The sequence below is a fragment of the Candoia aspera genome, chromosome 3, assembly GCF_035149785.1.
Source record: "Candoia aspera isolate rCanAsp1 chromosome 3, rCanAsp1.hap2, whole genome shotgun sequence".
Lineage (NCBI taxonomy): Eukaryota > Metazoa > Chordata > Lepidosauria > Squamata > Boidae > Candoia > Candoia aspera.
The window spans coordinates 40,233,721-40,246,914 of record NC_086155.1 but is presented as its reverse complement, the minus strand read 5'-3'; the positions used below and the strand labels follow the sequence as shown (position 1 = coordinate 40,246,914).

The window sequence follows — 13,194 nt, the reverse complement described above, 5'->3', positions numbered from 1 at the left end:
AGGAAGCATACTTTCTCTGTAGTGGTCGCTGCCCTGTGGAATCCCCTCCCGCTGAGATTCAGCAGGCCCCTACCCTCCTAATCTTCTGGAGAGCCTTCAAGAGTTGTCTCTTCCCCCAAATGTTGTGTTTAGGGCACTGTTTTTCAAACTTGACAACTTTAAGATCTGTGGATTTCAACTCCTACGCTGGCTGGCGAATTCTGGGAGTTTAAGTCCATACATCTTAAAGTTGCGAATTTTGAAATACACTGGGTTAGGGTGAGGCTGGAGCCCAATCAATGTAAATGTTGCTGTATGGAGGAGTGTTTGGTTTTGGGGCACTGGAAGTTTTTGATGCTGGTTTTATTGTCTTTTAATGTTTTTATTGCTGTTTCTGTGAATCGCCCAGGGTTATTATATATAAGATGGGCAGCCATATAAGTCAAAGAAATAAATAAAATTGCTGCTTTTTTTCTGAAGCTTTGAGAACACATGCAGACACACACACATAAATACTGCCTCACCATTTTAATTCCAGGCACACAATAAAGTTTTCCAATACAGCAAGTAGTGGCATATAGTTATTCATCTGCAGCAGTGCTAGCAAATCTCTGTTTTCTCTTGCTTCACATTTTCAGCATTTTCAAATTATCAGGGAAAATTCATACATTTCCATATGGTACAACAGATCAAATATGCTGGCTTTTCATCCACTGAGCTTCACAAGTCTAATGGTATCCTTTTTCATGAATGACAATGCCAGTTGAGAAGATCAAAATTTGTATCTAGGCAGTTCAAATTATCTGAATGAAAGCTGTCCCGAAAGAAATCTGAATGCATTAATCATTATTAGCTTTCATGGAAAAAAGTTATCTCAGAATATGAATATGAAAGGTATTCCATCCATTACAATTGCATTTATTTTGACTAGATGTGATCAAGCAGATGTTTGAGAGGTTAAATTTGAGAGTTGCTACGAAACCCAATATTAGTATCTTTATGTTCAGTGTATATTTCTATAAGCACTGGTTAGCTTATGGTTCAACACATAATGTATGAAATTTATATACTCGCAGATGTTGCCTTTAAGCCACTCATCTGCACAAAACCACAAAGACCGTCTTTGCAACATTCTAGGATGCTGAATGTACCACAAATAAGTCAGAATGAACTGTACTAGCTTGTTTTCAGAGTTTGTTGCTCAGGAAAAGCATCTGACATCATAGAATAAGTCCAGGCCCATTCACAATGCACTTTGTTAGATGCATGTTTAATTAGGACAGTTTTCAATCATCCCAGGTGTGACTTAGCAGCATGACTCAACAGCAATTTCCATGATTATGGTAGCTGTATTTAAGAAAAGTAATTTGCTGGCTTACTGATACAGTGCTACTTCAGGTGCTATACTTCTCCATGCAGTCACATAAATGAAAATTTTTCGGAGCAGCTGCAGTGGAATGTTAAGTAGTAAGATGAATGCATCATACTTTGGCTTGTGTCATGATTAAAAGTGAAATATTGGAACAATGGGAGACAAGACAGAAGCCACTGAAATAAATTGGATACTTGGTTCAGAACCATTTATTCCAGAAGAGCAGCTAAGCCAGAGGCATGGGAGATGACTAAGAATGTAGGATGCCCACTCGTAAAATGAGATGACCAGAACATTTAATTCACCAATTATATAAGATTTGGAAGTTCTGCACACCATTTATTTACAACACAGACATGTGCTCATAAAAAAAGCCTATAATGAATATGGAACTATATTATGATAAACAGGATTACAACTTTCACAGGTGGGTGAATTCTTCAGTAATTGGGGATTGTGCTCCCATGGAGGGTTGTAACATACTTCCTACAGACTTCCCTTATCAAAATGAAGTTTATGGGGAGGAGGTACAGCCACAGAACGCATCCATGTCACTTTCATTTCTTCTTAAAATATATATGTATTTCAAGGAAGAGTAATGAATCACTAGTATGCCACTAAGCAGTAATTCAAAGAGTGGACCTGTGTGTGAGCATACAGGATTTGATTTTTCTGAAAAAGAATACTTTCAAAACTGGATCTATTTGACCATTCTAGACCACTTTTTACAAAAATATTTCAAAATATTTTAACTTGTTGAGTAGGATACTCAACCAAGCCCATGTTCCACCAGAGTTGAAACAACAGCCAGTTCTTAAAGGACTAGAGGAACACAGGTTCAAGTCTTCCCTCAGCATGGAAGCTCAGTCATGACTTTGGCCCAGGCACTATTTCTCAGCCCAACCTACCCAAAAGAATAATTACTGTGGGGAAAAATTAGAGAAGCAAATACACTCCTTGAATTCCTGGATGAAAAGCAGGATATGAAGCTAATTAATAAATAAACAGCAGTGATCATCGGGGGGGGGGGCAAGAGGGGGCAGACTGGCATCAGCACTGTGATGTCACAATGCCACTTTTGTTATTCTGATGTTGCTCTAAATAAGCAAACTATAGCCTGTTTGCTATTGAATGAGCAAGTTTCAAGATTTTAAATCCTTGGAGAATAAAATCAAGTTCCCCAATATAGATCTGAAAATATGTATGACTATTTCAGGAAGTCCAGCATGTTTTGCTAAACCCACAGTCACATAGAAGGAAGCCTTTGTTCTTCCTTCTGACCATGTAAAACTTCACTTCTCTCCCCTCGACACTGTAGTTTATTAAAATTTCATTTGCTTGTATTTTAATCACATTTTCTCTCTTATTTTAATTGTGTTTCATGGATGCTGCTTTGAGATGTTTCAAGACAGGAATGTGTTAAAATAAAATAGATTTAAAAAAATGAATAAGCATCTAATGTCAAGAGTTACCAAGGTTGACAGTGGAAAAGGATTTCATTCAGAACTAATCCCTCTATGTAAAGTGCAAGAAGTACAGGTTACATCTCCACCATCATCATTCTTCCTGGCTGAATAATAAAAAGTTGAAACATCCCATAATACAAAGGGAAGCAAAACTCCTAAAATTCTGACTCTGATTAGCTGTCCCCTTCTTTGTTTTGACAACCATTAAGAGGATTTGCCTCTTTAAGTGAGCCAGCCTTAGATCTTATTGTAATGTGACCTTTATTCTCCTCCTGCTTACAAGGAAAAGAATAAGTTTTTCTGTGTATATTACACAAATCAGCATTTTGTTCAATGCAAACTGAGTTCATAATATCAAACTCCTACTTAAACTGTGCACACACTATTTATTGTTATCCGGAGATATAGAGAGAGGGCTTTGGGCTATGGCACATTCATAGCTTAAGTCACAATTGGGTTGGTCATGAAGAAAATGCTGAAAAAGAGTCAATCCTCCCCCACTCCAATATGCCCAGAAAATTCCAGCTGTCTATTACACTGCTTGCCCTTTTTCATCTAAAGCTTCATCTCTTTTAATGAAGGAAGTATTGATGTAAAATAATTTACATCAAGACCTGAATGTGGGATTGGAGGTGAATGTAAGATTGTTTCATTTAATTTATTTCTCTTGTCTTGGCAAATGTATGTTGCCACTCAGTTAGGTGGGGTATGATTGATATGTACATATATAGATGATAGCCCCAAGCTGAAATCAATGCTGAACATAAATTAAGCACCATATCCTGAAAGTCTAGAGCTTTTATCCTATCTAAAGCCATTACACATGTGTTCCTAGCTTTCATTAGCAAGCTCAAAATTTAATATGTGCTTTAAGTACCAGGCTAGAGACCAAACTTCCAGAGTTCTGGCTTTAGCAGAGAGGCAACACATGTACCTAAATGTTAAAACAGAGAAAGACAGGAAGGAAAGTGTGATAGGGCTGCATTCTGGAAAATAAGACCATGATTAGCTAGATTACCCATGACCTGATTGATAAATGTTTTTTAAATTGACCCAGTCCTAGAAAAATCAATGAACAAACTGCCAAATAAATGCAGTTATGACTGGATGGTAAGAACACAATTAAGTTTTCACTAAAATAATGATAACATTTCTACAGAATGTAAAGATTCGAGGTTGCACTCTCAGCTCCAGTTTGCTATACTTTTTTTTCCCCTAGTAGTTCCTGGTGCACATAATATTTGCATAACAGCTGCTAATATTTCAGTAAGTGAAAATTTTCTTATCACTGCATCTCCAGGCTTTCTGTCTAGCCTTGTCTGCCTAGCCCTGTCTCGCCCTATAAAGAGAGTTGGAAATTTAGTTTAAGGTTGTATTTGCTACCCTTGAGTACTTCAGCGTGTCAGCGCTTAAATGAATGCACAACGATGTGAATCCAACCTGTACACTTTGAACAACGCCAGACGGCTAAACTACTAAGCCAAGGCTATAGCATTGGGTGTGGTATTGGCAGATAGTTATACTGCAGGAAGACATTTTCCTACTATCAGTCAGGCAAACCAGACATAAGCACAGACAAAACCTGATCTACAGTCCACAAGTTCTGTCAGAATTTATCTGAAATCTTTCTTCCATATTGAAGATTCTTGAGTAGTTTAAAAGATGCAACCTCAGTTCCATTTTGAAAAATGCCACTTAATTTCATTGAGTCGTAAGGATCAAAAGTTCTTGAAAAATAAGCAATGAAAGCCCACTGTATGGATATTATCAAAAGTAAACAAACATACAATCTACTGACAACTTATGTCAAATGGCAAAACTCCTTCTGATAGCTATGACTCGTGGATGCAAACTAAGTATTTTCACACAGAACTGCAAGAGAGAATTGGCAAATAAAGAAACATGCTTAACCTTACCAAAGGATAGCCTTGCTGGATCAGGCCAAGGAACACCTTTAATCTAGTGAAGATCATATACAGTTTTACCCTCCATAGAATTTAGTCATTTTAACCATGAAACTGTTAAGTTCTTCAATTTCTCTTTGGCTTTTGTCTTCATCAAGTGGAAGCTGGGATGCTTTTAGTTAAAACCAAGACATATAATCTGTGGCACAACCACGGGGCCTCTAATATAGTTAAATTATACAAGAAAATGGATTTTATCTTTTCTCAGCCACTTTGCTGTTCATCAAATATGACATACCAGGAACAGTCAGATGCATTAAAGCAAAAAAAGGTGACCTCTTTTGTTCTGTTTTTATTATGTATAAAGTAAGCTTACTATAAACATGACTGCAATTCTTGAATATTGCCTCCAGTTAAATCCAGGATAACTTATTTCTGAGTGAAAAATGCATTTGCTCAGAATGCACATTAAAGGATCTGATGGTTAGCAGGGAAACACTGCCAAGGGGTCAGGGTAGAATGACACTTTAGAACACTGGCAAAATATCTGTACCCTTGTATGGTGAATAGCAAGAGGAGGCAATTCTCAATTAATTAATTAATCAATTAATTCTAAATTAATTTCCTTGATTAGAGAAAAGACAGTACCTACATTTATGGCTGACTGGGAACCCCTTATAGACTTTTTGCATGAAATGAAAAAAAGAAATGCACTTCTGACTTCTGGTTTTGATGATTAAAAAATGGATAATAGAAAAAATGAGCTTTTTTATAATCATAAAGTAAGAGTCAATTTTGTAATTATATTTGCTGCAAAGGAAATCAGAAGCTTCTTTCTATTTCTTTCTGCACTTTTGTTTTTTTTCTTTCCTCTTTCTTTTTTGCTTCTTTTACTCTTTATTAGTTTGTGTTAGTGTTTATATTCTTTGTAAAACTTCTAATAAAATTTATATTAAAAAAGCGATTGGAGGCAATTCTGGCTGCCATTTCATAAACAAACTCTCAGCTTTCTGTTTAAAAAAGCACAATTCTACCCATCATCACTACTGCAGAAGAAATTCCCAAGGTGTGATGTGAGAGGAGATATGAGATAACAATGTGTATACTTTCAGAATAAACGCAATCTCAGGCTGACAAGTAAAAAGCAGGCAAGAGCTCTTCCCACTTCTTGTCTCACTTATTCCATACTTGGATGCACAGGGCGGGCTTGATTCTCCTCTTGCACATCTATGGAATCATTGTTCCTCCTCCTGACATTTTGAATCAGCAGTGACTGTCACTGACCTATACCACTTCTGCTACAGCAGATCTGCTACTATATTAAAATATGCTAGCAGAAAACTCCAGATAGATAAAAATGTAATTCTCATGGAAAAGCTAAAATGCACACAAGCAGCAGAGATGATGAGCACCCTTGTGTTGTACCTTTTATTGCTTCAGTTGATAACCATGTTCCACTCACCATGTAATTCTAGATCAGAACTTTCTTTCATTGGGCTGATAGGATGGAATTCAGTTTCCTTTCCCTCAGTGCTGGCTCAGGGGAATTTGGCATGCTAGGCCACATTGACTGATGGCGCCACCTCCCACCAATGCAAAGATTTGTATTTTTAGAATAATTTAGGAGGGATGGAATTGATGCCCCCTAGCTTTGGTGATGGACTCGTCCCTGGGGGAGCTGGGGGTGTTGACGACCGACAGGAAGCTCTGGCGTGGGCTGGTCCATGAAGTCACGAAGAGTCGGAAGCGACTAAATGAATAAACAACAAAAAAAGCTTTGGCACCTTAGGCCAGTGCCCACTCAGCCTTAGCCTAAAGCTGGTTCTGCTTACTCTGCCTGATCAGTTTAGCTGGCTCCAGAGAGAACTCTGCAGGAGGCAGGCAGGAAGACAGGTGGCCTTTCTCTTTTAGTACCCAATATTACAAAATGCAAAGAATACTTGTGAGGAATGCTCCTGCAGGGTTTATGAGGTTATTAGTTATTGAGATAGAAGGAAGGAATAAGGCAGAGGAGCAAGAATTTAACTGGGTCACTATCCAGTAGGACTAGCCTATTAGATAAACTAGCATGCCATTGATCATATTGTTGCTGGAGGGAGAGAAAGGGACTGGTTACCTGAAGCTGGACCAGTGTGATTGCTTCTCCTGATTAGCTCAGGTGTGCCTGGATATGTGGTGGAAGTCTCCCCATCTTTTCAATTGTCAGATGAACTCAGTACCCTGACAAGTATATGGGTTGTTCTTGGCTTGAATTCTTCCTGCATCTATAATATGGTTTTGGAAAGATAATTACCTGATGATGCATCTACTGTAATTCTTGTCTGCTGATCAGACTGAATGATTAGGCTTCTGTGGAATCTGCAGGGCAAATATTTTTTCTCTTAAGAACTTAAGAAGAGCCCAACTGGGTCAAACCAACAGTCCTTCTAGTCCAATATTTTTGCTGCAGTGGCCAAAGGCAATAGCTCTTTTACACAACAGAGAGTTTTCGAAGTACACTACTTATAATTCTTGAGGTAATCAGCAATCACCAAGACTCATAGACATTAATAGCCCAGTCCTCTATAAATCTGCCCAGTCCTCTTTTGCAAATGTCTCAACTGGTATCCATCTCTACTTCTGATGGAGTAAATTCCAGTATATTCATTGTGTAAAGAACTGCTTCTTTGGTCCCAAATCTCCCTGGATTTAGTTCAATGAAGTCCTTGGGTTCTAACACTGTAGGAAGAGCTTCTATCTCCTTTTCCATAAAACTACTTTCTGCTACTCAGTCAGGTGAAAGGGTGAATAGTGCAATCATTCCTTCTGAGTGTACATGTGGGTGTATGCTCCAACTTCCCAAACCTGTGGACTGAGCCAATACTGGATGATGCTCACAGTATGAGTCTGTGGCTGCCTTTGGGTATCTCCTGGCTCCTCCGTTTTGCATTTTGAGGATACCCTAGTTTCATCTAGCTCTGCTTGGAGTTTGTTCTGTGGTGATAGTAATCTTTTGGATGGAAAGGAGCCTTTTGAATTGTAAAGCTCTTCCTCTCATAATGACTTTTGCATGACCTTTTTTTAAAAAAAATGAAATCTGCAGTTGCTATTATTTATTCATTTGTGACATATACTTCCCATGCCTCTTCTTCGTCATCATCTTCTTTTGGACTTGCAAATGCTTTATTTAAAAGCATCCTGAATCTTCATTACTAATCCATTAGAACAAAAACTAGGGCACCAGAAGGAAGCATCTGCTGGTGGGCAAGCCTAAGCCTGTCACAGCAAGCAAGGCTTCCGTCTGAGCAGCAGCGGGGAGAAAGGGCAGAACCCTGACAGGCAGAACAAAACATCACACTTGCTGGATTCTTCCCAAAGGGGCCCTTGTTCTCACTGCAATGGAAGCAACAATTGGAGCCCAGGCAGTGCAGTCAAGTAACATTGATAAGCTACTTGGACTAGGAAAGTGCCTCACTTCACAGTCTCACTAAGTAGATATCAATCTGTACAGCACCCTTCCCCAAACAGATTATCTCCAGGTGGACTAGTCTTCAACCCCACCTGTTTCCAGTTAAGCTGCCTGACAGGTTATTTATTTATTTATTTTCTATGTATGTATGTATTTATTTATTTTCTATAGCCACCCATCTCAACAAGTGACTCGGGGTTGCTTACAATCATAAAAATTATAAAACAGTTAAAACAATTAAAACAATTAAACGTACAAATAAATATATATAGTCGCCGAGTAAACAATGCATGGATGTTAATATAGCCAAGAAACAGGGCCCTTAACACACTCAGGGCCCCAGGCCTAGGCACATAACCAGGTCTTCACGGCCTTACGAAAGGCCAACAGGGTCGGGGACATCCTGATCTCTGAAGGGAGAATATTCTAGAGGGCAAGTGCTACAGCAGAGAAGGCACGTCTTCTAATCCCTGCCAACCGACATTCCTTGGCTGACTGGACCCATAGGACACCCAACCTACCAGACCGAATTGGGCAGATAGAAACAACTGGGACAAGACGGTCCCTTAGGTAACCCAGTTCCAAGCCATGAAGGGCTTTAAAGGTGACAACCAGCACCTTGAATTGCACCCAGAAGCATACTGGCAACCAATGCAGCTCATATGGTAGTGGTGTTCCATGTGTTGAATATCTGACACCATTTACTACCCATGCAGCTGCATTCTGTACCAGTTGAAGCTTCCAAATGCTCTTCAAGGGCAGCCCCATGTAGAGCGCATTGCAGTAATCCAGACGGGAGGTCATGAGGGCGTGAGTGACCGCGAGCAAAGCTCTCGGTCCAGGAATGGGCACAACTGGTGCACAACCCAAAGGTGTGCAAAGGCCCTCCTAGCCATGGCTGCCACCTGCTCTTCAAGCAGGAGTTGATGTCTAAGACATCAGGAAAGAATGAGACAAGGACTTCCGTAGATGGTAATAAAGAAGAGGTGATCTGCCTCACAGGGTTGTGGTGAATTGTAAAATAGTATCTATGTCAGAGGTGTTATAGAAACTGCACGATGGCTGTATTTCAGATGAAGATGTGCAAGATTTTGCAAAGCAAGGTAGGCAAGCCCTTAAGAGATAAGTCTGGGTGGAGAAAAATTTAGCTGACTGGCTTCCCTCCAGGAGAATAAATCTGCTTAAAAGTATACAGATGAAACAGGCAAGGACAAGCCAGGTAAGAGGCTAAAAATGATTGTGGGGAAGCCAAGATACATTGCAGGGTACAGTGATGAGTTTCAAGCAAACCTCTTTGCAAACAACTCATCGTGTATGAATCTTCCTTTTGTGGAAATTTGCTGGCATTCCAGAGTTCTTTAATTATAATGTATAGCTGGATTAATTCAATGCAGTTGGATTAATTCAATACAGATCAACGTAACTATTTTCTTCAGCTTCGAAATGGAAATGCAGCCCACTGCAAATCTTAGGAGATCACAGTTCAATACTGTACCCAATTTACTGTGACAATTCAGTTTTTCATCTATACAACAGGATCATAACAAAGCCAACTCAGATGGTTGGAAATTTACCTTTTTCAAAAGTGCAACTGTGTAGAGGCACTTTCTAAATATGTTGCAGGATACCAATCAAGTGGTATTTTGTTTCTTCCAGAATGGGTACTTAAGCGGACTTGGGCAGCTCCTTTGCATAAAAATGACACTACAGAAACCTATGCAATATGAAACAAAAAAGGAAACTTATGAGGCAACTAATAGAGAGGAAATATCAGCTGGAGTATGTAACTGTCTCAGTGATGTCTACAGAGGATTTGTAGGAACCCCTATAATTATATGAAGTGTCTTGCAAAAAAAAAAGTCTGCGAAGTATAAGCAGGCATATCTGTTCTCTGGAAAACAAAATGCACGACTCAAGTCTGCGTCATTTGGTGCAAAGGAAATTGAAAGTGGGTGTTTTATAAACCTTCACAATGCATCCATATCAGGAAGAACAGAATGAAGTGAAGTATTTAGAGAGGTGCTGCTGCCTTTTTTCTTTTTTTTGCTCCAAGTAGAATTGCTTATTAAACAAGCAAGTATATATCAAAGGACTCAGTAACAGACTGGGATATGATGTCAATTTATCATCCATTCAGATACTTTCCAGGCTAGGACTAGGTATCTGAATGGATTACCAAATTTGCCAGTCTCTTGTCAGTTACACCACAGGCAAAGGGTGGGGATGGTGATAGTATTCTCAGCAGGAAAGTTTAGGATACAGGCTTTTTGTAGAACGTTAGCACATAATCACCTGTGCATTGCTACCCCCCACCCCCCCGCCATACAGTTCACCAAAAAGCTATCAGGGCCAACTAGATCTAGTTTTCATGTCAGAGGAAAATCCAAAATGTGCAAATAGATTTTGGGGGAAAAAATCAGTTGAGGGGTTGAGGATACACCCGTCTTTGCACCCTGCGATAAAAGACACTGGAAGGTTTTTCTAACAAAGCCTGGAAAATACGCATTTTAATGAAAGGTGGGGGGGGGGGATTTATAGCATCAGCCTATTGTTGGACCGATATAACAGTAATGAAAGCAGCGTTTCTATCGTCAGTGTTGGCGTGGCTATTGCTATTGCTCTCTTGTCAGGAAAGTGCCTGGAAAGTTGCAAACCCGGGCGAAGAACTCGGGGAGGGGGGGCGGGTTACGCGCGTGAAGTTTGCAACATTTAATGAATCTCCTTCCCTTATTTCCCCATTAACGCCTTACCAACTCTTGCTTCAGACGGCGCAGATAATGATCCATGTTTTTCTTTTCCATCCTCCCATCCGAGTCCAGCTCCCGAACGCTTCAGCGGCACCGCAGATGCCGCGCCCAGCTTTTCCTCTTCAGCCGCGGCACTTCTTTCCCGTCCCGCCGCTTAATCCAACTGCCCCTTTAAATGCCCATTTGCCGCTTCCCCGCTAGGAATGCGCTCTCCCGCAGAAGATCGCAAAAACTTTTTCCGCGGGGAAACCGCTACCGTGGCCTCGACATAAACCAGAAGCCAAATCGCCTTCTTTAAAAGTTAAATATGCGCGGAGAAATGTCAGGGCTTGGAATGGCAAGGCACGGGATTGGCCAGGCTCTCGCCCGCCAACCCTCTGCAGGCACTGGGAGCTGCAGACAGGCGGGCGCGCTTGCTCTCCGGCGCTGCTCGTCAGTCCAGCCTGCGTTAGCTTGCAATTGCACGAGTCGCGCGGAGAGTCCCGTTGCTTGGCAAAGCGCCAGCCGCCGGCGGGAGACGCCACGAGCGAAGCGACGGGAAGGGGAGCTCCGGCGCGCTGGTTGGCAACTCGAGCCGCTCTAGCACGTGGTAGCAAAGGCGAGGACTAGAGGAGAGACTTGGCAGCCTAATTAAAGGGGGTGCTGCTGCTTGTTTGCACCGGCAAGCAGGGCCACAACTGGCGGGGGGTGGGGGACAAGCAGGGCATGTGCCCCGGGCTCTGGGCGCGGAATCCGTGTTTCCCCGGTGACACAGACCCTAGTTGCGGTCCTGCCGGCAAGGACACCCCGCCCCAGAGGGTGGATGGAGTGATCGTAGTCCGCTGGCGCTCGGCTTTCATTTGCAGTCCCGACATTATGGGGCCCACGTGGAACCGGGAGGCTGCTTCGCACGGGCAGCACCTTCGTTATTTGAGGGGCAACTGGCTAATTTTAGAGCCCGGACTTAAGGGTGTTCTGGTGCAGCGCTGTTACATATATGGTCCCGTAGATCACAGTGAAGCCTACCACTGATTTTTCCCCATTCTCCCACCATGCCTGTCTAACACAACTGCTTCCTCAGGCATCACAACGTTATTTGATATCCTGGGTTTTTAAAAAAGTACTCTGAACAAGTGGTCTTTGGCATTGTGAATTCATCTCACAGCACTGTGACAACAGGAATAAAATGGAGTTTGCTTCTGCCGCTCTCATGTTAGAGAAATTTACTTGGGTTTTGTGTGTACACATTCATCATCATCATCCTCAAAAAGTATCTGTAACAATGTCCAGCCACCTGACTATAAGGTAGCTTTAAAAGAAGAAAGATGTCAAAATGTTGTGTAGAACAGCATGGTCCCAGGAGGCTCTTTCCTGCCTTGCTGATCAGGTGTTGATTGCCATCCCTGGATAATTATTTGGACTTCTTGGCTAATGGGCTCTAGGCCTCCACCTGGAGGCCCAGCCATAGCTGCACAGAGGCTCAAGATTTGAGGACTGCAGACAGTCCAGTTCAAGTAGCAACTTGCACATGATCCAGTTTCCAGGATCAGGGCCATCTTCACAACCACTGTACACCCTCCAGCACTGCCTAGCTGACACCAAGGACATTTGTGAGCCGATAGATACCCCAAAGCAAGATCAGTTCTCACACTGAGGCTTGTACAGCTCACTGCTACTTGTTCTTTTTATCCAGAGACTTAGCACATACAGTAGAATCAAATACAGGTTTATAGTTCACTTTCTGAATTAAAAGCTTAATATTTAGGCCCTGGTGCATACCTACCCAACTCAAAGTTTAACTGGCCAGGCTAAATTTGAGTTCCAGAAAAACTGAGGTGAGATGCCCATCATGCACAGTTCCTCATTCTCCCTGATGGCTCCAAAGAACTGCTATACGCCCTGATAACGTACACTTTAATAACAAAACAGCTTGGTCAGTCCTACCTTGGGACTTTTATTCTGGTACTTATCCACAGGAGTGCCATTGCCTCATCTGTGGGAACTGGCTACTTTTATTGCAAGAACTTGTCTTTTGTTGTCTTCCATATCTTGTAGTGGATTTTTCAGTCATTATTCTCTACATATTGTACAAGCTAAAATCTTCCTAAAACCTATAATGCCTGTATTAAGTGAGTCTCATGCCCCTTCATGCCTTTGTGCACATGTCCATTCATACCATTCAAATACGTGGTATAATGCTCCACCCTGGGATTATACAGTTATTAACATTACTCACTAGTGGTATTAATATGTTTATACATGGTTAGCATATGATCTTATATCCTTACTGCATTCTTTA

The 13,194-nt window shown here is 41.3% G+C and overlaps 1 protein-coding gene across 2 annotated transcripts in view; it reads right to left on the bottom strand.

The window, feature by feature from the left end:
- The window catches only part of INKA2 (inka box actin regulator 2), a 36,404-nt gene extending 24,886 nt beyond the window's left edge, over nt 1-11,518 (bottom strand). The window contains exons 1-2 of one of the 2 annotated variants that reach the window (XM_063297433.1): nt 10,920-11,518; nt 9,744-9,883 (exon numbers count right to left, since the gene is read on the bottom strand). Coding sequence is in view for 1 of the 2 variants with exons in the window: in XM_063297432.1 (XP_063153502.1) it covers nt 10,920-10,970 (51 nt within the window). In the remaining variant the exon portion in view is untranslated. The remainder of the gene's footprint in view (nt 1-9,743; nt 9,884-10,919) is intronic. The other variant, XM_063297432.1, reaches the window with a different exon arrangement.
- Between the last annotated feature and the right edge of the window lie 1,676 nt (nt 11,519-13,194).